We start from the raw sequence: 24,931 nt of genomic DNA on the forward strand, positions 1-24,931 counted from the left end.
TTCAGTTACATGTAAAGAACGGCCTGTTTTGTGTTCATGGTGGATTAACAACCATGCATTAACATTAGGTGGCATTGTGGCGCTGCTTCAGCCTCACAGCAAAAAGGTTCTTGGTTCTAACTACGGAATGCTCCGATCGATTGGTCACCAAGCGTAAACAGTGAATGCCGATCTCTTAACACAGCATTTAAAGAGCCAGCATTTGACAGAGCAGGGAGAGTTTTATGGGCTCATGAAAGTGAGACTGCTGGTCCTTCAGCAGCAGGCTGTTAGCGCAGCTCGCGCTTAGAAACACCCGCGGGTGATAAGAAATAATTATTCATTTCACCGAGTTACATGAGCAGCCTTTCCCCGGTGTCGTTTACGCGGAGACGGAAACGACGGGATCCATCACCATTTTGTAGTGCAGTGCAGGTGCAGTGTTCGTTAGCCACCTGAATCTGAAACTTTTGAAAACGTCTGTCGTGGTAACTTTCATAAATGCAGTGCTCTCTGTCTCGGAGTCCCGCTACAGTATGTAAATATTCCACGGACATAGCACTAGAGCTCTAGAGATTCACCTGCGACGTCACACATTGAATTAAATGTTTTTCAGTTGGTCCTTTTCACTGAATAGTTGCTGCATTCAGCATTTTTTTTCCTATTTTTGCCACCTTGAAGAGGTATATAAAAAATTTAAATGATTTAAAGTTCATTTTTCATTTCACATCATGTACACAGAAGGTCTCATCGTTTTGATTAAAAATTCATTGTCAATCCATGTAATCGGTATCGGTGATCGGCAGCAAAAAACCTGATCAGAGCATCCCTAGTTTTAACCCAGAGTTAGACAACTCTGGACCCAGAACCTGTGTGTGGAGTTGTGCTTGCATGGGTTTCTGGGGATGCTCCAAAGCACTGAGGTTCACTGACAGTTGTGTGTTGGTGTGAGTGTGTGGCAGCCAGTCCACCTGTTCATAGCCACCTGTTACCCCACTGCAGTCATGGAATGGGCTTATGTCCACCATTAACATCTTCACTATTAAGAGCTACGAGCCTCCGTCTCTGCATGGACTCGCTGATTCTTAAACAAAGAAGAAGTCAAACCCTGCAGTGTCACTTACATAAGTCACAGCGGGGAACTTGCTTCATCCCTGTCCAGCTGTCTCTCCACTTAACATTCTGCTTCCCAGAGGAAGTCGCTCGCGTTTATTCAAACACCACAAACCCCCGGAGAGACGGATACGCTCCACTGCGAGCCGTGGCTAACAAATTGACTTTTGCACTTGTGAGAAATATGTAATGACATGCAGCGCTTCGCAGGCGCTGGGCAGCGGCAGCGTCCTCTGCTGCTGGACGCCATTTCTAACGCATTAATAAAGACATAATTGTTGGATGGGTTGATGCTTGACTGTAGTCAGGACTTCAACACCAGATCAGCGGAAAAAAAAAAAAAAAGCATGTCAATTGTCTGCTGGTTTTGTAAGCAAAAACACTCCTGGCTGCACAGAAAGAAGGACGGCAGACGGGGGAGTATTTGTTTGATCTGGCATCTGGATTACCATGAGATTCATCATTTGACCATTGGAGAACAGTTTCTTCTCTTCCTTGGTTTAAAAACACACCTTTCATGATGAAGAATTTTGACCTTGACTGGACGAGGGAAAAAGATGATTTTGCCTGAAAGCATCAGAGCCTTGGAGTCATAATATCTCGAAGTTTAAAGCTTCCATGCGGTCAGAATGAAGGGCTTCCCCTGCTGGCCATGTGAGGAGTCACAGCAGACCGACGAAATTTCTGGAAAAGATGTTTACTTAAGTTTTTTTGTCTCTTAGTCTTTTTCATTTTTTAATGAATTATGTTTCGTTGTCACACTTGTCCTGTCTTGTAAAATGCGCTCAGAATTACTGTAGCACTTTCCGAATTTGCGTGAGAGTTGCCAACGCGAGGCAAAACCCTTTTTCGCCGCAATGAAAATGCATTGAAGCTCAGTGGCTACTGCTCAAAAATCGCGGCTAGTCGTTTTCAACTCGCCATCCTGACCAAACCGTAGACTGTAAACACATGAAATTCGGCTCAGTAAGAGACGAATCCTCAGGATGCAGCGAAGTCGTGTAAGCTGTTTATTCATAAACAGCAGCGTCAAGTTTAATTTATTCTTATTCCTCATCTTTTCTTAGTACGGTTGTTTGGGGCTGGATTCTATCCCTACTGCTTGACAACTTGATATAGACAATTTCTTGTGTTTGTTTTGGACTGAGTTGGACATACAACAGAAAGGTGTTTCTCCAAAGTAAGATTTGCCTCGATATCTGTTATATAAATATATCTGTTAACAGTCTTTCATGCTTTGAGTAGTTTATTTAGCTTTAAGATTATTTTCTCATACATACATTTGAGCTGACACATTTTGGAGATAGCTCTTCACATGTCTTTAAACGATTGTGGTGTTATAGATGCGATGGGTCTGAATCTCTCTTGTGCTCTTGTTCTTTCACGGTGCATAGCCATGAGACCCTCAGAGACTTGACTCTGCCTGGTTTTGGGGGGTTAGCTTTGATACGTTTTCGTCATTGTTGCGTGAAAAATATTCCAAACTGTTTTTCTGGATTTATTCCAGTGACTGTTGTTGTTTATAAAATTATGGATGGTAAGAATGGTATTATGTTTTTGGCCATGATGTGATTTTCCATTTTTATTTTACTATTTTCACTTTTGCAGTTTACCTTGTTGTGGAAGTGAAACCTCAACAGTGTGATCTGCTTGCGGCTGCCTACAATGTGTCAGCAGTTCGCTGAACGTGTCGAGAACTCTGAGAATAGACAATGTGTCTATAAAGTTTAAGAGCAACCAATGCCCTGACGTACTGAATGTATGTTGAAGTCCACATCTCCATGATGCAGTGAGTCCAGGCTTTTAGCTAAGGGGGCGTCTGGGAGTTTACAAAACATGAAAACATGGCCGCCAGATTACGGCGGTATATGGCGTAGATGTCAACTTCCAAGTGTGGAGTTAAATGGTGCAGTGAGACGCTCCTGTTTGACAGCAGAGGCGGGCTGAAGCTTTCCCCCTGACCAATCACAGCAGAGTGGGAGTGGCTATTAGAAGAGTTCAAGCATTTTTGATGGGACTTATGCTAATATTTTTATGAAAATATTTTCCATTCAGAAGAGTTTTGCGCAAACAGACACACACTGTTGTGATCAATAGGCCTCCAATCTACCTGTCATTTCAAAAGCTCCACAAACCTGAACTGAATGTCTGATTTCAGAACACACCGGTGGGCAGATCCATTTTCATGGTCAACGCCACAGATCCAGACCAGGGCACCGGGGGCAGCGTGCTCTTCTCTTTCCAGCCTGCTTCTCCTTTCTTCTCCATTGACGGTGCTCGGGGGACAGTCACTGTCATCAAGTCCCTGGATTACGAGATGACCTCGGCCTACCAGCTCACTGTCAACGCAACTGTAAGCCCACACGCAGGGAACGTCCCCTCCAAAGACAAAACATTGAATGCATCTGTGTTGATTCTCCAAAAACAGGACCAAGATAAAGTAAGGCCGCTTTCCCGTCTGGCCAACTTAGCCATTACCATCACCGACGTCCAGGACATGGACCCCATCTTCACCAACCTCCCCTACAGCACCAACATAGAAGAGGATGTCCCACTGGTCAGTAATAAATAACTACCTGACACCACATTGACACTTCGTTCATCACCGTCTGGAAGCTGTAAAGTACTTTGGTCCTTGCCTGTTGCTAACATATTTAACTCATCTCAGGCTCATCCCTTTTTGTCTTTTCTTTTTGGATTATTCAGAAGGGGACGTGAGCAGGTGGCGGAGAAATATGGTTATGTGGACCAGCTTGAGTTATTATCCAGACGATATGTCTCCTCTTATGTGCCTCTCACCAGTACGTGGCACATGCGCTCAAACCCGAACCGCACTGTGCAGACTGTAATTACTGTGTAAGATTTACAGTTCTGCTGCGGAGATATGAAGCCTCTAACAAAGGTCAGAGGGGCTATATGATTTATCTCGGAGTGAAACCTCATACTGCTGCAAGTGTGAAGCATGACATCCTCGCGCTGTGAGAAGTTCCGAGCAGACGGGTCCCATAGCACCCTGGCCATTGTCTTTATTGCGATTGGAATTGTAATGGGTATCTAATATACTGAGTGTGTGTTTCCCCTGTACACCATTATGTTCCCTCCCCTGGCTCTGCCTTCTAAACTCAGCTCCCAGGTGGCTAATGGTCCAGCTATCGATGTTTCCACTTGCAGAGGGGGAATTACACACAGGGGCATAATAGTGCATGTCCTTATTTCTGTTCACTTGGATTTTATTCTCGCTTCCCTCCCTGGCCTCTTGCAAAGCCCCGCGTTTCCACTCTGACTCCCACCCCCTCATGTCTTGCGTCCCGCGGCAGCACGCACTGTAGTAGAAATGTCAAGTGCTACATTTGCATGCATATTAACGGGGCGTGACGGAGTCAACGCCCGGTGCCTCCCCACCTCTCTGATTCATCAACTGTCACTAGGAAGGTCACAACAGCGAGGGGAGGGGGAGAAGACGAAGTTTTGATGGGTTCGAGAGAATGGCTGGTGAAGAGCCTGGAGGATTGAATCAGATGTCGTGTGGAAAGTAATGTAATGGAAGTCTGAAGACTTGATTTGGGAAGGAGACAACTTTTGTGGCAAGAAAAGGTGGTTTTACTTTGAGTTAGTCTTCTTAGTCTCCACAGCTGGTACTAAAAGAACCAGATCTACGATAGAAAGGAATCACTCATTTGTAGTTCCCAAAAAGCTTAACCAAGTTTAAACTGTCATGTTAAAACAAAGAATTAGTAAGATATGTCTGTATGCCTTGACAACAAAACAAATCTTTTGTTTCTTAAAGAGCATTAAAGGGCACCTGTTATGGTCTTCCATGTGTTAAGATGAAGCGCCACTTTAAAATGTGGTGACGTGTACGATGCGCTGAACGATAGGCCAGTGGATTAATGTTTGTTTTCGAAAGGTACTTTTTTTTCCCATCAGAGTCTTGTTTTTTTCTAACAAACATGTTCACTTAAGTTGTTTTAAATGCTTCAGTGATTCATGTGTGTGATCAGTTGATGTCACTTGTCATCCATTTTTGTAGTTTTTTTTTCATCCGTGTCGATAGTTCTCATGCAGAACAAAAAGTGGACAATAGGTTAAAAGGTTTCGCTACCATCGGAACTTGTTGCTATCCTTGGTACAGGGAGTGAATTTGTAGTTGGTGCTGTCCAAAGTAATACAGCTGGGCCAGACAGCAAAGCTCTCCACTTCTTGTTTTTAGCCCGACCAGAATGTGATTTTCTTAGGTGGGCGACTGGCATTTCCCGAGAGATAAGCTAAGGAGCTTAAGCGTCCTTTGGAGACTTGGTGTAGAGCCATTTCTTGTCTGCACAGAAAGAGGCCTGGTAAAGTTGCTTGGGCTGCAAGTTCTTTTATGCAGAAAATATCTCATGACCTACGTTACTCAGGGTACTAATACCTTCCTGGCGCCCAAATGAATCATCTAAAATAAAGTCCATCTAACCTCAACGTCATCCCCGACATTAACTGGTGGCAGTGTCTTTAACAAAGTTTGTGTATCTATGTGGCCACAATCAACAAAGGTGCTGTTTCTTCCTCCTGTCTTTCTCTTTCCACTTGTCTCTCCTACTTTTCTTCAGTGGCCTCAGGCACTCAGCCTAAAAAAAAAAAAAAGGTTGACAAAGAAGGAAAATATTTTCTTCACTTGAAATCACAAGGCTGGGTTTTTAGCTGTGAATTCACGCCGCGCGGAGTGACGTTTAAGCCCGTTTTTCGGACAAACACAATTTGGCTGTCAAGTCAATGAGCAGCAAAAGAGAAGGAGAAAATGGGGGGTGGTGGGGAGGTAATGCACCGATGGTAAAAGTGAAGGGGAGAAAGTGAAGGAGAGGAGAGGAGACTTCTCCCCACAACACAAGAGTTGCGCATGTTTCTCTTTGACACTGGAGTGGAGGAATCCCTCTTGTTTGAGCTGCACAGGTACACGACTCGCATGAACCCAGTCAGTTTCTCTGCCTTTTATTTCATTCATAGTCTCGCCGGAACCCCCGCTGTGTTTGCCTCTCAGCTGGAGATCAGCCTGAATCGGTCCCTCTAAAAAGCTGGTAATTGATTTTGCTGTAATTGGTCAATGACGGGAGATTCTCTGGCAGAAATGGAGCATAAACATGCCTCAGACACAATTTGCAGGATCAATGGAAGGCAGCATGTACGGATAAGAGAGGGAAGAGGGAGCGTAGTGGGAGATTAAAGAGGGAAGGAGAGGGAGAGACAGGGTCGCTGCATCGCTCTCTGCAGCATGGGGGTTTTTAAGCATCACCACCATGTCTGATTGAGGCACAGAGGCTGAGGAAGCTCAGCGGATCAAAGACTTTTCAAATAGCTTTTCTCCCTCTCTTTCATTCTGACTGTCACATTGTAGTTGTGTCAAATCTGGCCTCATTTGTTGAACTGGGGAATTTGAAACAAAGAAATAAAACTCAAGGCAAACATGGTTTGCAGCGAGTCATTCTTGTTGGTTTTTTTGGGGGGGGTTTGATAGTGGGGTGAAGGCTGAGGTTGTCGACCTTTTTATGAAGCGATTATTCAAAGCTGTTTCTGTTTGATTCATTGAAAACATCTAATGACTGATCTCAACTCGGGGGTTGTGTCCAAAAAACTTCTTTCTGTTCTGGGACACCATCTCAATGTTCTATCATCGCAATGCATTTTTAAGGACCTGCGTAGCATAAAACATCAGGCCATAACACTTTATGCTTGCGATAAGTTTTGTAAACAACTATATAAAGTGTCAACCTGCGTTACCTGCGTTTTCTGCACCCTCAGATATCCCACCAATAACAGCACACTTCCATCCTGCATCGACCAACCAAATGCTAATGTTGCGACTCATGGATGAAAACAAATATGGTGGCAAAGCCACAGGTCCATGGCGAGGCATGAGTATCTGGGAGTTTCGATCTAACTACTGGAGTGAAACACGCTTTACATGGAAACCAGATGGATGTCACATAGGAACTAATGAAAAAAACTTTCCAATTTGTCAGGTTCTTCACACACATTTAATGTACCTCAATTTAAAAGATAAATGATGATATGAGTTCCGACTATGTTTGTTGCGTAATTTATGATTTACTTTCTTGTGAAAACACTTCATTATTTGGACTACAAATTGTGTGTATGGCGTCACAGCAGACTGCTACGGTGCGAAGGCAGATGCTGAAGGTATTAAACTATCAAAGGTAGAAACAAAAGCTGACATCATTAAACACTTACCGTGACCTTGTAAAGCTTGTCCCGCATTCTGGCTCTCACTGGACCCACTATCAAGTGAGAGCCTATAACAATATAGCGTTGTAGTTCGCTACTGCATATCACACAAAACCTAAAGTAACTTTTGATGCCGGGTGAAAAGCAGTGCTCTGTTGGCATTAGAATGTATCTTTCAAATTCACCAACTTATGTGAGATTTCTGGCATATTCCAAGCTAGATCAGAAAATAGCTTTTATCTCTCCACTCCTATTTTTTGTTAACTTGGGTACCATGAGACGTTTTGGACGTTTGTTTCACATTGTGACACTTGCAGCGACGTTCCCTCATCCAACGCATGTAGTGGTGTGTCATTGTGCTGGATAGGTTTTGTGCCGACTATCTACTTGGGTGTAGTAATTCCACTTCAAACTTCTGCCTCTGTGACTATTAACACTGCTCAGGTAATAAAATTATGGAAGACAAATAGTGCTCTCTAAAGCACTCGTCTTTCTTTTCTTCTATTATGCCTCAAGCACTTTTTTCTCTGGGCTTTTCTGAGCAAAATCTCTCGTCATGTTCACTTTCCAAGGCAGAAAATTAACTAAAAACCTTGTTGCCTCGTGATTTCTGTCAAGCCAGATCCCGCTTCTCAAGCTACAGTAACAGTGACAGTGTCTCTGCTACCACACTCAAATGAGAGATGCCACCCCTTCAGAAAATGATCTCTTTTTAAAGATGAAATCTCCACTTTAAACAAGGTGGAAACATCGAAGTAAACGGATCATGGACGTGGACATGAACATGACGGGGTGTTTTTCTATGAAGGTAAAATGGGTGCAAAAGTGGCACATACCCGTAACACAAGACTCGTATCCATGCGTCAGAGGCACATACGCTTAACTGCGCATTTGCATCCGTAAACCCCGTGGCACATGCGTGTAAAAAGAAGATTTACATTCATACAAACACGAAAAGTAATTTCGCCTTCATTCAGTGCACAGATACAAGTGGCTAAACACGAGCTCTTGAAACTGCAATTGTGACACATTGCTAAGTTTTCCACCTCAACCACCGCCAAAACGTGCGCATAAGTACGATCCGTATGCGAGGGCCCCCTTTTGCACCTCTTCTCGCACCTGTAAATAAAACTGATGCGCACTCGTAGAAGTGGCGGCAATACGTGCCTGTTAATCCATGCGCGTTCCCGGTAGTCACGTGACGTCAATCGGCTGCAGCGACACGCTGCGCCATTATATTGCATCAATCTTCCGAGGAAAAGCGACGTGGGTAAATGAAGGACTTACCGTCCGTCTTTCTATCAGTGGTAACAGTGAGAATCGCCTTCTATCCGAATTCTTCGTAAACCGCCATGACATGGGATGTCGCTGCAGCCGATTGGACAATTGACGTCACGTGACTACCGGGAACGCGCATGGAGTAACAGACACGTATTGCTACCACTTCTACGAGTGCGCATCAGTTTTATTTACAGGTGCAAAAGGGTGCACGCGCACGCACGTGCCACGGGGTTTACGGATGCAAGTGTGCAGTTACACGTATGTGCCTCTGACGCAGGGATACGAGTCTTGTGTTACCGGTATGTGCCACTTTTGCACCCATTTTACCCTCATATTTTTCACAGAAAAATCAAGAAGGAAACATCACAATGACTGAAGTCCGTGGCTGTAGTCTCACATTCTGGCCGGACACATGGCGCGTCTCACAAGTCTCACACTAGCGTTTTCCAAGCCGAGACACTATGTTTTTGGAGCATATGTGTGAAAGTCTTCACCAAGTCTTCTGTGGCCACTCAAGTGCACGCTGGAAGTGACATAATGTCTTTTGGCATGTTCATCCAGTAACCTCCCACATCATTTGGCTATTTTTTTGTTTGTCAAATACTGTCAATGCAGTTCTGGACTTGCAACAGAAAAGCTCCAGAGATCAAAGACCAAAACGGATGTGATTTAAAACTGTTGCTGTGAACGTTTCAATGGTGGTGAGGGATCTTTTACCTCTCGTGCTGTGGGTTTGCTTTTTCATCCATCAGTCACTCTGTTGTTTACTTTCTTCCATGTTAGGGTGCTTCACTCCGTTTTCAATATAAATGTCAAGTATCAAACCCAAATATCTGATGTTTCCTTGAAGTGAAAGAGATCATTCTGAAAATGAAATTCATTTGTGACAATGATGTGTATATGTGCGTACTCATACTTGATACAATCTGAAATGTTATGCACTGTCACAATGATCCAATACTACCTTGGCCTCTCTGTCTTCCTCTTCTTTGGCTGTTGTAGCCAATGCTGCATTACTTTGTTTCCATTCCGTAACTGAGAAGCGACAGAGTAACTTGAGGCCCCTAAACGAGGGGTTCTTAACCTTTTTGATCTCGGGGCCCACCTTTCCCCGAACAAATGATTCATTACTCTTGATTTTATTTGTGATCAACAACCATATTTAATCTACTTACACGTAAGCAAACCAAAACCTGAAACATGCGATCGTCACAAAGATATTTGTCTCCAGCAAACTCCAACAAGCAGCAGAACCAGGTCAAGAAAAAAAGAAAAAATACCCTTGATGCAAACTGTTAACAAAATTGGAAAAACTGAGGAAATTCTGAATAAAATAAATATCATAAAACCGTGTCTAAATATCATAAAATAAAAATAATATATTTTATTCAAATTCCAAAGAAGATATTAGTGAAGTGTAAATTAATGTATCACCTTTTCAAAACTGCTTCTACAGGCGCTTTCAAGAACAGTGTTTACTGTTGGGGGCGCTATCACTTTCTTTATGATTTTTTTCTTTTCAGGAACTTCTCCATAGTTGTTAACTATCACAGATTTGCAGCTGTCAAGTGAAGGCAGTGACTTGCTATTGCCACCATACGTGGCTAATGCATTACAACGGAGCGTCTCGCGGGGGGTGATGGCGGTCCAGTTCAGGGGTGAAGACGTTGTTGTTCAAATGTTGTCGACGGCTACCTTATCTGAAAACTTGACACACTATTCATCTTAATTGTGTCTTTTTCTTTCAGGGTTATGAAGTGCGCAAGATAACAGCCATTGACCAGGATCTGGGTCGACCAAGGGGCATCGGCTACACCATCATCTCAGGTCTGAGTCACAGAATCAATGTGACATCCACGGCAAGTGGAATCGATCACTCCTTATCATAATCCCAAAGCAATAATAGACAAGCCTTGTCAAGCAAGACGGTCAATAACAGGGGAGAGCTCACCACAGGAGAGGAGACTCGCCCATCAGCGGTTATTAATCTGCTTGCTGCAGTTAAGAGGAAGTCGGTGTTCATTCACAAGTTGGCTCCTGCCATCAAAACAGGATTAGAGTTTGTCAGTGTGACACATTCCACCGCCGGCGACGAGAGCGATCTGATCATTGTTTGTTGTAGCTTATTCTCCCGCGATTGTTTTGTCTTCTGTGTCACATTGCTGGTTTAAAGTGATGGATTTTGGTACGTTGGGGGGAACAAAATCTAGGTTTTCTTCCTGCTCCTAATATTTCAACATTAAAGATTTAGGTAGGGCACGGCGCAGATAAGCTGACATGAGTTTGCATGCAGCCGATAAGGCTACAGCAATTTCACTGCTTCAGCCAAAGAGGAAGTGTTTGTTCCAGCCTCTCTCTGTCAGTAAACAAAGACATTAGGTGTTCTACGGCAAAGTCCGGATATTAACATTACAAAAGTAGTCGTGTCTAAATCAATTCAAGGATTTATATTGTCATTGCAGTCAACAAGACTGGAGTGAAATTTTCTGAGGCCTGTGGAGGATCAATTTAAATAAGCCCGGCCCATTCCAGAAGGGAGGCGGAGGAGGTGCAGGGTGTGTGGGGCCTGTGTTGATGCACCTGACCTTCAGTCTGGATCTGGTGTTGTAGCTGTCCATGTAGAGCCTGTGTAGGACAGGACAGTCCAACACTCCTTTGACACAAGGATGAGGTGTTTTGTGAAAATACAGGAGGGTTTTGGCTGAGCATTACAGTCAATATTATCTATTTTGACTCATACGCTATCAATATCTGTTATGGATTAGGCAGCTGAGCTGCCAGAAATCTCCATCTCCTCAACCAACTATTTTTCTTGTTGTAAAAACTCCTTCAAGATTCTCTTGTTGTCCAACCGTCTTCTTTTTTGTGCACTGCTCACAACCTACTTGTTTGCTGTCAAGCTCGGTTCTTGAATAAACGTTCTCATTTTCTGACCCTGAGGACGAATGGATCAAAAAATGAAATAAATCCAGTATAGATATCAAATTGTACCTTTAGAATAGAGACAGGTCTGTGGTCATATTGCTCCATTAAATGTGAAAAAGCAACAGTGCAACAATAATAGAAAGTAGGGATGGGCGATACACAATCAAACACAACACACAAACACATCTTCACATTTTTAATGCAGGGATCCTTTGATAATGGCACTGGTCGACTCTGAGTCACTGGATCCGTGATTATTTTATTAGATGGAGTGGTCCTCATAGGTTCTCTGACGCGGTAGTCTGCCTTGGTTCACATCAACACATGCCGGTCTCACGCTGCGTTGGAGCCTCTGCAAAACACCATGATGAAAATAGTTGGATATTGGACAGAGCTCCACTCCAGTATTGGCAGTGGCGTCCTCTTCCGTGTCCCCATTAGGGTTTACTGATCGTGGACACACTCTCACAGGCAGCGCTAATGCTACGAGCCGGCATCAGTTAAGGACGATCAACAAATTCTAAAGTGGTAGCGAAGTCTTCAATATGGCAATGAAAACCAACCATTTTAGGAGAGAGAATTGTGAAAAGGTTTTTCATCACACAAGACAAAGGACTGACGGTTTGTATCATGAATTGGAGAATAGAATATGACTCAATGATCATTTATTCACATGATTTCTAACATGTCTTCAGTAGCATCGTGGAAATGTGTCCAGACTGGTCCATAGTTCAAGTCAACTGTTCAGAGACATGAGATACAGCAGACAGACGGCTCAATTTAACCCCTAAATAAAGCTGTCAGAGCAGTCTGTCAGACACCAGCGGCTTCTTCCAGAGACGTGAAACAATGAATTTCTCATCTCTGCACTTAGTTAACTACGATATTTAAAATAAACAAATAAATATGTTGGAGACAAACTCATCATAAAACAGTTTCAAGAGAGACGGTAGTGTGTTATTTATCATGATAACTTTGTCCATGTCGCCGATTCCTAATGGAAAACTAACACATCACAAAAGATCAAATTTCTGTTTCCCTGAAAACTGCAATCTGCGCATGATCAGAACTTGAAATTTGTATAGAGTAAAAGCAAACTCTATGGCATGCGTCGAAGTAGGGCCTTGGGGCCCAATAAGACCTGCTGGGTCATCTCATGTGTCGCAAGCATTTTATATTGTTCAGTAATAATTTATCGGGTTCCAAATCTTCATCACTTCTAACAGCATGAAGCAACAAACATTGCCGTGTCCACGGCTGTGCCCTCCATGAGGCAGTATTTTGGCCTGCAGACATCTCAAATGACAAAATATGAATCTGCAAACCTCAGAAGAAAAACAAAATGACGAGGGTCTCGATTCTGTGATATTAAACTAACCTCAACCAGTGTTAAGAGGGAGGTTATTTATAGGCAGTGCAACACATTTAGTTGTAGTAGCTCAAACTACAAAAATACTGGCCCCGTATGTGATCGATTCGGTGAAGGTTTGCTTTTCAAGGGCTTTTTTGAGTGGTATCGAGTGTCATGTTCATTCCACCTCACTCGACAGCTTTTATTTTGATTTTTTTTTTTCTCTATTAGTCATCACTCCACAAGCCGGTACAAAAAGTGACCACATTTTAGTGAACGAAAACCTGCTGGTTTTCTGAATGCATTTATGGAACATGATTTTTATTATTTTTTTTTTTTCAGTTTAACTGGTCAGACATTTCTTACAATCACTTTGAAGTGTGAACTCAGAACCGGTCCTGCCAAAGCTCAACTGCCGCGGCACATTTGGACTGACGTCCGCCTGTTAAACCCCCTTGCTGCTGACCCCCCGGAACACCTGACCTCGTGTGCGCTGTCCAACCATACTCCCTGCCACGAACGCTTTTGTGAGTGATGTGTGTGAGGGAAACACTGGCTGTTGTTTAATGCTTGCGTGCACTCGATTGCAGTACACAGTCCACAGCCCCGCTCGCCATAAACACTCTGCTCCCATCCACTGCACACATCTACTCAGTCTTACTTACCGTCTGCTGCAACATGCTTTATAGTGGTGTGTTTGTTGCAAAGTTGAAGGGCTGAGTTAAGCTCTAGAGGAGAAAAGCATTAAAAAGACATTAATTACACGGCGCGATGTCGTCCCAGTCACGGCAAAATCAAGAGTTATAGCACTGCAGCCGGCCCGTGTGGAAATGCAGTCGGTAAGCTTGATAAAGCCATGATGAGTTTGATAGATAATGAAAGTTGAAGGGGAAGGCAGCGCCAGCACGTGGAGGTAAAAGGGCGCCGTCTCTGCATGTTTCCTTTTTCCCTCCAAACTGTCTACGAGTCGCCGCCTCAGCTCCTGGCAGTGCTCGGCAACAGTTCAACGCCCCCCTTGTCTTCCCACTCCTCACAAGGTCCCGCGAGAGAGCGCGTCTCACTCCTCCGAGACGCGTCCCATTAGTTTAGTAATTAAGATAAACGAGGCTTTAATTGCCGCCGTGATTTATGTTAATGATTGTGGGACTCAAGATGAGGATTTCCTCCATTCTCTCCAGTCAGAGAGCATATCTGGGATTTGATGCGAGAGAGAGATGGCGCTCCGACAGAAGCTGGAGCTGCGGATGTGATTTGTTACGATTAGGAGGAACGGTTCTCTGGGTGAGACCGGCTCCGCTGGATGAGTCCCCGTTGGATAGGTATGATATTATTTATGGCCTTTTTGCTTCTTTTCAGACCCAGGGCCAGAAGAATTAGCGTAAAGTTAAATGTTAGCAAATTAGCGTTCCATGCATAATTCATGAATAGTATTACATTCCGTTTGTCCAGTTCCGTCTGTACATTCACTTCCTCTAATGCTATATTTGCACCGCCATTTATGCGCGCATGTTTATGGGATGTGGGAGGAAATCGGAGTGCCTGAAGGAACCCAAGTAGTACTAGAACGAGGAGAACATACAACACGCAAACTCCGCACGGAAAGGTCAAAGCGGTTGAGTTCAATGTGCTCGACTTGCTGTGAGGCTGCAGCACTACCCACTGCCTCACCGTGCTGCGGCAGTTTGTCAAAGCAAAGCTGCTATTAGAAAGTCATAATTCAAAGTTTGTTTTAACAACCACCTCCAACTCATCCTCTCAAACACTCTTATATATGGCTTTTAGATTTTTGTTGCAGAAATATATCCACTTGACTGCAATAGTAGTTTGCCTGTTTTGAGATGCTTCAACATTAGTCCAGCTCATATGCAGCAACATATGGAACAAAATCTATCAGAGAGTGTAGTAACAATGAGAGCTGACCATCAACAACCCCTCACATCCACACCCTTACTAGGGATGGAGTCTGGAGTCCAATCCAGGCCCAACTTACCGGACCGGGTATCTGATTTTTTTTTTTTTTTCAGGAACCCATCCGACTTTTTCTATAAGCCCAGATGATCTCAATTTCACTTTGCACAACATGCAGTAATGTATTTTTGATGTCTTGATGGTGAGTCAAACAAGGTGTGTAGCCTTTTGTTAATGCTGGTAAAAACAGGCATCAGTCAACTTTTTGAGTGATAGTTGAAGGTATCGGATCAGATCAGTATCAGTAAAATACTGTTCGAAGACTCACAATGAATATAGACGAAACGTTTTTTTCTGTCGCGTTGAATCTGCTGACGTCACACACGTAACTGAGTGGTTTTTATTTAACCAGTATTGTACACAAAACCTCTCTATATTGTTTTGGTTTCTCAATATCGCTGCAAATCTTACATGTTTCAGTCAACTGATGACGTGCCACAGACCGAGACTGCTTTCGGCGCGAGTCCGGGGTGAAGAGTGAGAATGGGTTGCGTTGGTGGGGAAAGCCTTCTCAGCTTTTAGGGGGATTTAATGGGGTTACTTAAGTGAGTTTGTGCTTCAACCCCACTTGTATTCAGTGTCTTTGACGCCAACATTATAGCCGGATTCTTCACCTCTCAAACCGAGTGCTGAACACTGAGCAGGCACTGTCGAGTGGAGCCTTTCTGTAAAGTTTGTGTAGCCTCTTCATACTTATAATGAGTGATGATGCCATCCCAGCACCTTATAACATGAAAGGACATCCCCGAAGCCTTTTGAATCAGCTTTTCGTTTATCTCAGTGCGCTTGTTTCTATCTCTTTTGTCTCACGCCAACACAACTAATCCTGTCTTAAGCCTTTCTGCATCCCTATCCCTTTAAATGATTCCTCTTTTTCCTTGCCTTTGCTGAGATTTAACAGCAATATATATTCAAGAATGGAGAAATCCAAGGTGATTAAAACCGCTTGCTGGTAATGAAGAACTAAGTATTTTAAGGTTTGCCAAACGCGGCAGACTGGCTGGCGCGAGCAGGACCTGGCCACAGGCATCTACTGACTTCCCTGGCCTTTTTTGGGGAGACATAAAAAGTGCATCACCTCAGGTGTCAGGTAAAGTTGTTGGACCAATGCGAAGGTGTCTTAAGGGGATCAGTGGCCTTGTCTTGAGGTATCCGCGCAACACAGAGGTCAGCCACTTAAAATTCCTTCCAAACAGGGAGGCAATTATTTTTGCTTTGTCTTCCTCTTATCTCCCTCCCTGAGTTCTGTTACACCCCACTGTTCTGACTCCATTCTGCCTTTACAGTGCTCATATCAGCAGCCTGACATTAATGTGGACTGGACCAGTACCTGTGCAGTTCTTCTCGTGAGGACGCCAGTGATGCGATAGCTGGCTTTTCAATGAGACGCTCCGAGGCTGGCGGCTTGTTGCCATGTAATCTCTGGCACAGGGCAGATAGTCTGCGTGACAGCGATCGCGACACAATCCCATGTCTGCTCGAGTTGACTCGGGTGTAGCAGCTCTATCAACATTTAGACGGCTTTCCCATGACCCTCTGCTACTGTACGGCTGTCTCAAAATTAACAACATCGAGCCTCAGTACCTCTGTATTTTATTTTCTTGCAACTTATATGAATATATATATATATATATATATATATATATATATATATATATATATATATATATATATATATATATATATATATATATATATATATATATATATATATATGTTATCCATATAGGCATTAAAAAAATGAGATCATAAAAGTGTGGATCAGTTTGAAAGGTTTAATCCCAACACACACATGCGGTGGTGAGACTACTGTCTGCTCAATGCTCTGGTGGAAAGAGAAAATGTGCTACACTGAACTGACAGATCAAAGCGAGCGATCAATAGCTCTGAGTTTGATTATTTTTCATCAGACTCTGAGATTGCGAATCAATATGCTCGGCTGTGACTAGTTTGAGAATCACTTGTTTATTTATATGAGGTTTCAAAGGTCACAATACAGAGCACCGTTTAATATGTATTAGAGTTGAAGCAGCGGAGAGAACAATAACGGTAATATGTGAGCCTAGAAATTTGGAATATTTGTTTAGTAAGTAGGTTCATTTGTCACTTTTATTTCTGTTGTTGTATTCATTTATTATTACTTATTATTTTGACAAGGACAAGTTTCATTCAAAGATGAAACTTGAGATTTTCATGTGGAATTAAACAATAATAATAATAATAATAATAATAATAATAATAATAATAATAATGTCTAAGTGTCGAAATTGGTAGGCAAAATCAGTCAGGCCAGATGGTCTGGACACATGGAGAGCTCTGTCCAAGAATGGACAAGAAGAAGACAGTCAGTGATGTTTGTGGAAGAAGCACACACGTTGGTCTAGAAATAGTGAAGAAGTGTTGCCTTCCTAGAAAAGTATCCACTTCAAAGTGTGTGTCAATAGCAAGAAGATGGAACGTTCACTTATAACTGGCTTTGTCCTTGAACTGTTTCTGAAGAAAAAGTCCCGATAAACCCAGAACATTGAGTATTCATGAAGTGCCCCATGTCAGCCAGGGGACAGACACCTGCAGGCCCGTTATCACTCCACATCACTCACCTACAAACACACACACACAGAGTGTGTCGATGTGTCGACTTGGAAAAAACTGTTGGACGTGTGCAAGTTCTGAGTCGATTACTAAGAGCTGATCTTCAACATGAAGATGGTGTAATCCTTAAAAGTGACTCTGAATTTGTATGTGTTGAGCAAAGTATGAAAAATCCTCGCTGCGAGGCAACTGACTCTGGCTTGACTGGAATGTCCTGGAGCTAGCTAGGTGCCTCCAACTGTTGTCCAGTGACTGCTATCACACCTATTGTTGGAACCTATTGTTCTCCAGTGATCACTAGATTACTCTGCCAAAGTCAATGCTGTGCATGGCCACATGCTTGAATGAAGCCATCAGAGTAATTCAGATGTATTTTGTTCTCTCCCTCCAGTGATTCACACACATTTGTCTACATCCTCTCCTTCCCGTCGATAATAGAAGAATCTCGAAGAGAAGTGTTGGTGGGAAGGGAGCGTCTTGTATGCTAATATGTCAGGAGCCAGTGGTGCTACGGAGCCGGAAATGAAATGGTTGTTTAGTTTCATACTTATTTATATTCACAGACAACTGCGGAGCGGTTTATATTCATATACAATACTTTGCATTTAACACGAATAAGAAACACTTCATAGTAACTATAAATCGAGGCTGTCAAACGCAATCACGGACGGTCAGAACAGAACATGAGGAAGAAATGTTTATTGATGTTGCCAAACCAGACCATGTAATCAACAGCTCTCTTAACATCAGTCATAATAGGTGCAGTTTTTCACTTATTATCATGGGATGTGTAGTATTACGGTCTGAAATTTTGAAATTCTTTGTCTTAAACCTCAACTGTTAAACTTTGGCATCCTTAATAATATGGCAATAACAAAAATTATATCTTACGTATATCAACAATTACATTAAGTATAAGTCACTTATTTGGAAAAAGAGTTTTGTTATTTCAAGTGAGTGAAGCAGGAAAATGAAGTTTATGTGGTAGGGGGTTAAGCACGTCCACATCATTTTATAGACTTGCGTTTCTCTGTGTCTCTCATGAATATTGTTAAAACCATTATTCTCCATCTCACTTCCACTAGATTTACATGCAGCAGAGGTGAGTAGGGGCCGGACAAAGACGACAAAACCAATAGAAAAATTATCTGTGCGAAGACTATTATAGTTTTATTGCTCTGTTGCTTTCTCTCTTGAAACATTCTGATGCTGCCCAACAGCATTGTCAAAATGCTGGAACACATGACTTGACTTGACTTGAACATGTCTTCAGTAAAGTCAACTTTTAAGCAAAGTTGTTTTATTTTTTTTTTGTAAAATTCAAGGGGCCCTGATGTTCATTTGTATGTCTTCTGTAATTGAATCTTACACAAAGTTGCTTCGCATCAAAATTTTCAGTGTTTGTATATAGCAACATGTATTCTGGTCCAGTTTCAAAAATGGCGGCATAGTTGAAAATGCTGCTTTGAGTATGATAAACAGTAACTTTACTTTGGGTTCTGCGACTCTCCAGCTTTGTTTATAAATGAAAACCAAACAGACTCTCTTCTCATCTCAGATAGTCGTACAGTATGGCTGCACTTTTAAAGTCTCACTGTTAATGCCTGTTGTAGGATTGTTGTTGTGTAAGACTGTTGTGAACAGTGATACCTTGCTGATACTTGTGTTGTACTAGTGACCACCTAACCCAAGGTCAAGAACAGCATTCCAAGAACAAAACCCAACTGAATATGGAACAGAGAAACATGGAGGAATAGACAGGCAGTTAGAGAATATGTTACGCATATGTAATTAACATCACATACTGTAGGTGGCAGTTTTTCAAAACTAAATATATACTCTTCAGTTTCACACATTTACGATTTTGAAAATTTGCAGCAGCAGTGGTCTTGTCTGGTTTTGACAAAGAGTTGAGTCCAGCTGGACCATGAGACCAAGTGCAGACACCTTACACAGGTGAATGTATTGGAGTTTTGACTACCCCAACACCTGTACTAGTACTGCAGCTACTCAAACTGAGATCAAGACAAAATGACACTATCATAGATCCCAGCAGGTTAAATCTCATAATCGCAACTCTGCTGTGCCAAACTCCAAGTGCTACAAGTTTTAATTGACCTTCATAGTTGTGGTGTTTGTGGCTGTGTGGCGGTGGATATCCTCCTATTTTCCCCTCTCAGCAGGATTGTGAGTCGCTCTGTGTGTAATTTCGTCAGTCTGTCCCTCTGGCCACTGGTGCCGAGCTGGACTGTGATTCCGTGGAACTCCATCCTTCCACCTTCACACGGACAGTGCTGTCCAGAATCTGCTGTGTGTGCAGCCTGTCACTTGTGTTTGTGAATTTACATTGCACAGCCAGGTGAGCGGCCAGTGGCCTGGATCCGGAGCGGCTGTTGGAGAGATTGGTATTCTTGTCAGGTCATTGAAGCTGACAAACCAATTTAGAAGCCAATACCCAAACTGAGCGGCAAAGTCCCAAATGCATATTGCCCCCACAACTCTCCCCAATCATTAGTAACATTAATTCCACACTCACTTCTCCGATATTGAGGGAAAGAGGAAACTGTTTTCAGCCGAGCGTGACACACAATGAAATTATAAGTCTCGCAATGAATGAGGAGCTTCTGTTTGTATATTTTTTTTACCTTCACTTATGAATCTAAAATAGTTTAGATTGTAAATTTACTTCCCTTTGGTTTCCTTGTTTGGTGGCGCTATGGTTGTAGGTTCTGAGTACAAGTTCATATGTGATCATAAAGTCGAATATATTAAATTAGATTAAATAAAAATGTAAAAAACAAGTTTCACTCGTCCACATCTCCTGTATATTTCGTCATTGTATACATTTGCTCTCTTGGTGAGCTTGAGAAGCAAGGCGTCCGGTTGCTTACAGAGACTTCATTTGTGCTGGAAATGAGTCAAAGTAACAAAAGAGGAGGTGGAATAACGCAAGAATGGTTTCTTTGTTTGCGGACTGATGTGTTTCTCTCGTCGCTTCCTAGTGAGTCTTTCAAGCCATTACACCTCTAATGAAAACATTTAACTGAAGTGGAAATTGATCATGAAAGAAGGATATTGTTTCCATTTTTATCTTGAGATGTTGAAAATTCATCTTTTCAGGAGTCTGAAAAATGATTCAGCTGCAAGGCTCCTGCATGGAAATATATGAACAGATTTTGTTTACATTTATTGCCTAATATATTCTGTGTATCTAATTGAAATGGCGTCTTCCAGTTGTTAACAAAACATTTGCATAACACAAGTTTTGCCCCGCCCTCTTTGGACCATATTTCAACTAATTACTCAGAGCTGTGCCCCGTCCCGCCGCCTGTCCTCGCGCACCTCTACTGAGCTCTTTGTTCGGCAGCTTCCCTCCTCTCTGTTCCAGACTTCTTAGGAGCCAATAATGGAGCAGCCAGTGGGGAGCAGTGAACACAGACTGGGGTTAATCTGTTGACCCTCACCGTTGTGCTCTGAAGACTCACCATCTGAACGCATTTCTCCGGAGTCAGGACCTCGGCTATTACTATATACTGTCTGAAGACAGACTTAATCTGTCAAACTACAGCTTCTAACACTTATTAATCGCTGCAACCAATATTGAAATCATACCTCAAAACTAGAAGCTGTAGTTTCTACCAAAATATTATGTCACAAAAGGTAACAATAAATTCAATAGTGTTTTTAAGTCACGTTATCATGAACAAGGTTGAAAGAATGTGTCATGGGGGCTCAAGGGAACAGACCCAAATGCTAAAATTGCTGCTGGTGTACAGATGACTACAAACAACGAGAGTATACAAAGCAAGAGATTTGATACAAACACACACAAAAATCAGCAAAACACGGAGCGAAGAAGGCAACACGCAAGGAAGCCTGAAACAAGCGAATAAAAACTCAAGCCTAAATAACAGGGACAACAAAAACGCACTCGGAATAAACTCACAAGGCCCAAATAACAAAAAGCACTCTGTGGTGAAATTGACACACACATATGTGGAAGAAAACTAACCAGAGAAAACAAAAGCTGAGTAGCAGAAACACTCACTCGAAGCAGACAGCTAATAGCAAAAGGCAGAAAATAAAACGAGGAAGAAACTAAGAAGGCAGCAGATAATAAACACGCACGCACAATCCAAAACTATCAACGCAGTCTGTCACCAAGGTGTTGAAATCCACCTTGGAGGAGGTGTGACAAGGGAGGACAGGAAACAGAGCAACACAAAACTGGGAAATGCCAAAATAAAAGCTCAGAGTACAGAAACTTGACAGAATGCCCAGCTGTGTGAGGTGAGAAGCTGATTGGATTAACAAACACATAGTCAGAAGTTCTTGTGACACTGTTATATGAGGTGATATGAGAAGGTCTTAGCAGTAGTCTGTACAGGTGGTTTGAGCTTTATGTATGTCAATTGCTTTAAGGTGAATCGGTTGTGATCAGGTGCAGCTTGAATTTAGAATATTTAGAGGGACCGTTCAATTTTGGGAGGCCAGATGGTTTGGACATGTGGAGAGGAGAGGCATTGTTGGACCAAGAATGTTGGGGAAAAAGACCGGTTTTAAGGTAAGACACATGACTGTAGGGACAGGCAAACTGCTGAAAACCTGGGCTTCTTCTGTCTTGATATTGTATGTTCTTGCATGGTGCTTCTAGGCACCCCAGTTTCCTCCCACAGTACAGAGGTGAATTGCTGAAATGCAGGTGTGAGTGAGTGTATCCTGTACTGCATGTGCCGTAAATGGACTGGCATGTTGAACCTCTTGCCCCAGGTAGCTGGGATAGGCTCCCTCCTAACCCCATTATGGGATAATAGATGGATGGATATCTGCTTTCCTGTTTAATTTGCAACCTTAAATGTTGGGATCCTACAAAAATATCGAGCAAAGTCTCTCAAAATGGAGCAATAAATTAGTCAAATTTAGCAAGCAATGAATAAAATATCTTTCCGTATTCAAGTGGCATCAGGGAACGATGAAAAGTGTAGTGATTGTCTTTGTATTTTCACATAAATTCTGGCATCTTAAGCAGCGCTCTGGTGCAGCTGACTGCATTGGTAGTTCAATTCCTAAAAGACTTGACCGTCCGTTGTGTTTGCTCCTCTGTTTACCCTGTTGAGGAGATAAAAATCTCACGTACGAGCCGCCCAGATTGCATTGGGCCTCTTCTGGTCTCTCATCTGGGGCGGACTCACCAGAGACGACATAGAACAGTTCAGAATCCGATTTCTCTCCAACTTAGTAAAGCGTTGTTGTGCTGTAGAGGACGATGCTGAGAGACACCCTGGAATGAAAGTCGCAGCACGGCGACAAGGACAGGCGCTTGAGGAGCGTCGGCTGGTGAGAAAGGTGAGACAGTTAATGAACAGCAGGGTGATTTGAAAAGGAAGAGAGGGAATAAGGAAGGATGAGAGGAAGACTTAAGTGGGTCTCAGTTTAATATTTTAATTTCTTTAGTAGAGATCAGAAAAGCTGCTTGAAGAGGATAATAAGAGCATCGTAGCGTTCATAATCTGGAAATGTTCCCCATAAATGAAGCTAACCAATTGAAGAGCTTGCTTCCTGTGCTGCTATTGTTCAGCTGAAGTGACTGAATATTAGTCGTGGTAGAGTGAGGTGTCGTTCATCAACATGTATTACCATAAAAACTACCTATTCATATGTGTAATAGCAACACATTAGCCTGTGCTTAATCGGTACGGTTTTGCATCTTATTCAGCAAAACTATGTTTTGTCCTGGACTAGTCTCCGTTCACTGTGTAAAAAAGTTCACTGTGTACATCGCTGTACACAAGTAATTATCTTCATAATAGTTTAGATATTTCCCCCAATTTCAATTGTGAGCAGTGATGTTCTGCATTACCATCTGGATCCAAGACTTGGTTGAAGGATGTTCCACGGTTGTGGGGCTCCCTCTGTTCTGGCGCTTTCAGGGCAGTTGGCAAAAACCCCTCGTATTATTTCATAAATCGTCCTGTACTGTGGTATAAATAACAACTTCCAGGTGCCTATGGCACCAAAATGTTTTGCTGTACGCAGCTGCTGTGCCGCTGCGCTGAGACTGACAATCTCATTGGAGGCAACAGCTTGTCAGAAATGAGCCTAAAATGTGGGATAATAACGTTGGCTGAGCACACGGTGGGTGGAAATTAGCTGCTTGGTAGAGGTCGGTTTCTCTTGTTTATTATAATGGTTACACTTCAGATTAGGAAACATATTGTCATAATAACCTACTTATTCGTATGAGTATTGGCAGCACAATAGCCAATGACTATATGATATGAAATGGTTCTGTCTAAACAGCAGCACGATCACGAGTATTGACAGGAAATAAACAAGTAACTGGTGTATTACTTACTATGTTCTTCAATCTATAGTGTCACCATTATAATACACAAGTCAATCAGCATTCCTGTGAAGACTTGACAGCAGACCAGGATTTATCTCACACTCACTCACTCACAATGTATTGCCTGAAAAACCAACATGTCTGGCTCTTAGTTGTTCCTATTATTACATCTATTTACTCTGAATCTGCCCTGTACACTCACTGAAACTAAAACAACCTGAGCAGAACAAAAGATTCTAAGCCTAAAGTATAGTGCTTGCTGGGTCAGCATGATCCAGGCCAGCCAAAATTTGTTCTGTACGTATGTCTGAGGTCGCCACAGTGGATCATCTTCCTCCATCTCACCCTGTCCTCTGCTTCCTCTTCTCTCAAACCTACAAACCTCATGTCCTCCTTCACCACCTCCATCAATCTCCTCTTTGGCCTTCCTCTCCACCTTGTGCCTGACAGTTCCAACCTCAACATCTTCATCTACCAATGTACTGTCTCTCTCTCCTCTGTACATGTCCAAACCATCTCCATCTAGCCTCTCTGACTGTGTCTCCTAAACACCTGAGCACATGTGCTGTCCCTCTGATCCATCCTGCTCACTCCCAGAGAGAAGCTCAGCATCTTCATCTCTGCTACCTCCAGCTCTGCCTCCTGTCTTCTCCTCAGTGCCACTGTTTCCAAACCATACAACATTGCTGGCCTCACCACCCTTTTGGACACTTTCCCTTTCATCCTTGCTGACACCCTTTTGTCACACATCACACCTGACACTTTTCTCCAATGATTCCATCCTGTCTGCACCTGCTTCTTCACCTCTTTCTCACACTCTCCATTGCCCTGGACAGTTTAGACAGTTGAGCCTAAGTCCTTAAAATGCTCCACCTTCTTTATCTCGGCTGTCAATCTCAAATAAACAGAGAGAAGAAAAAAAGTCTTGAATTTAACGCCAAGTTATGTTTAATAATATATACAAATTAATAATACAAAAGGGAAAGTCTCAATACACCATGACATTATATGCTTAAACGCGGTTATTTGATTACTTTTATATTATTATTATTATTATTATTATTATTTTATTTACACTTTGTGATTCATTTTTTTCCCAATAAATGTATTATCTTTTCAATGTCTCTTTTGTTCTGACCTCTAGTTGGAACACAGGG

General features: G+C 42.6%; 1 protein-coding gene across 1 annotated transcript in view; it reads left to right on the forward strand.

Moving 5' to 3' along the window:
- Positions 1-24,931, forward strand: part of cdh23 (cadherin-related 23) — a 181,402-nt gene that overhangs the window by 72,657 nt on the left and 83,814 nt on the right. The window contains exons 7-9 of the mRNA XM_053874275.1: positions 3,251-3,445; positions 3,521-3,649; positions 10,341-10,419. Of these exons, the coding sequence (XP_053730250.1) occupies positions 3,251-3,445; positions 3,521-3,649; positions 10,341-10,419 (403 nt within the window). The remainder of the gene's footprint in view (positions 1-3,250; positions 3,446-3,520; positions 3,650-10,340; positions 10,420-24,931) is intronic.

The sequence above is a fragment of the Synchiropus splendidus genome, chromosome 9 (genome assembly GCF_027744825.2).
Source record: "Synchiropus splendidus isolate RoL2022-P1 chromosome 9, RoL_Sspl_1.0, whole genome shotgun sequence".
Taxonomy (NCBI): Eukaryota; Metazoa; Chordata; class Actinopteri; order Syngnathiformes; family Callionymidae; genus Synchiropus; species Synchiropus splendidus.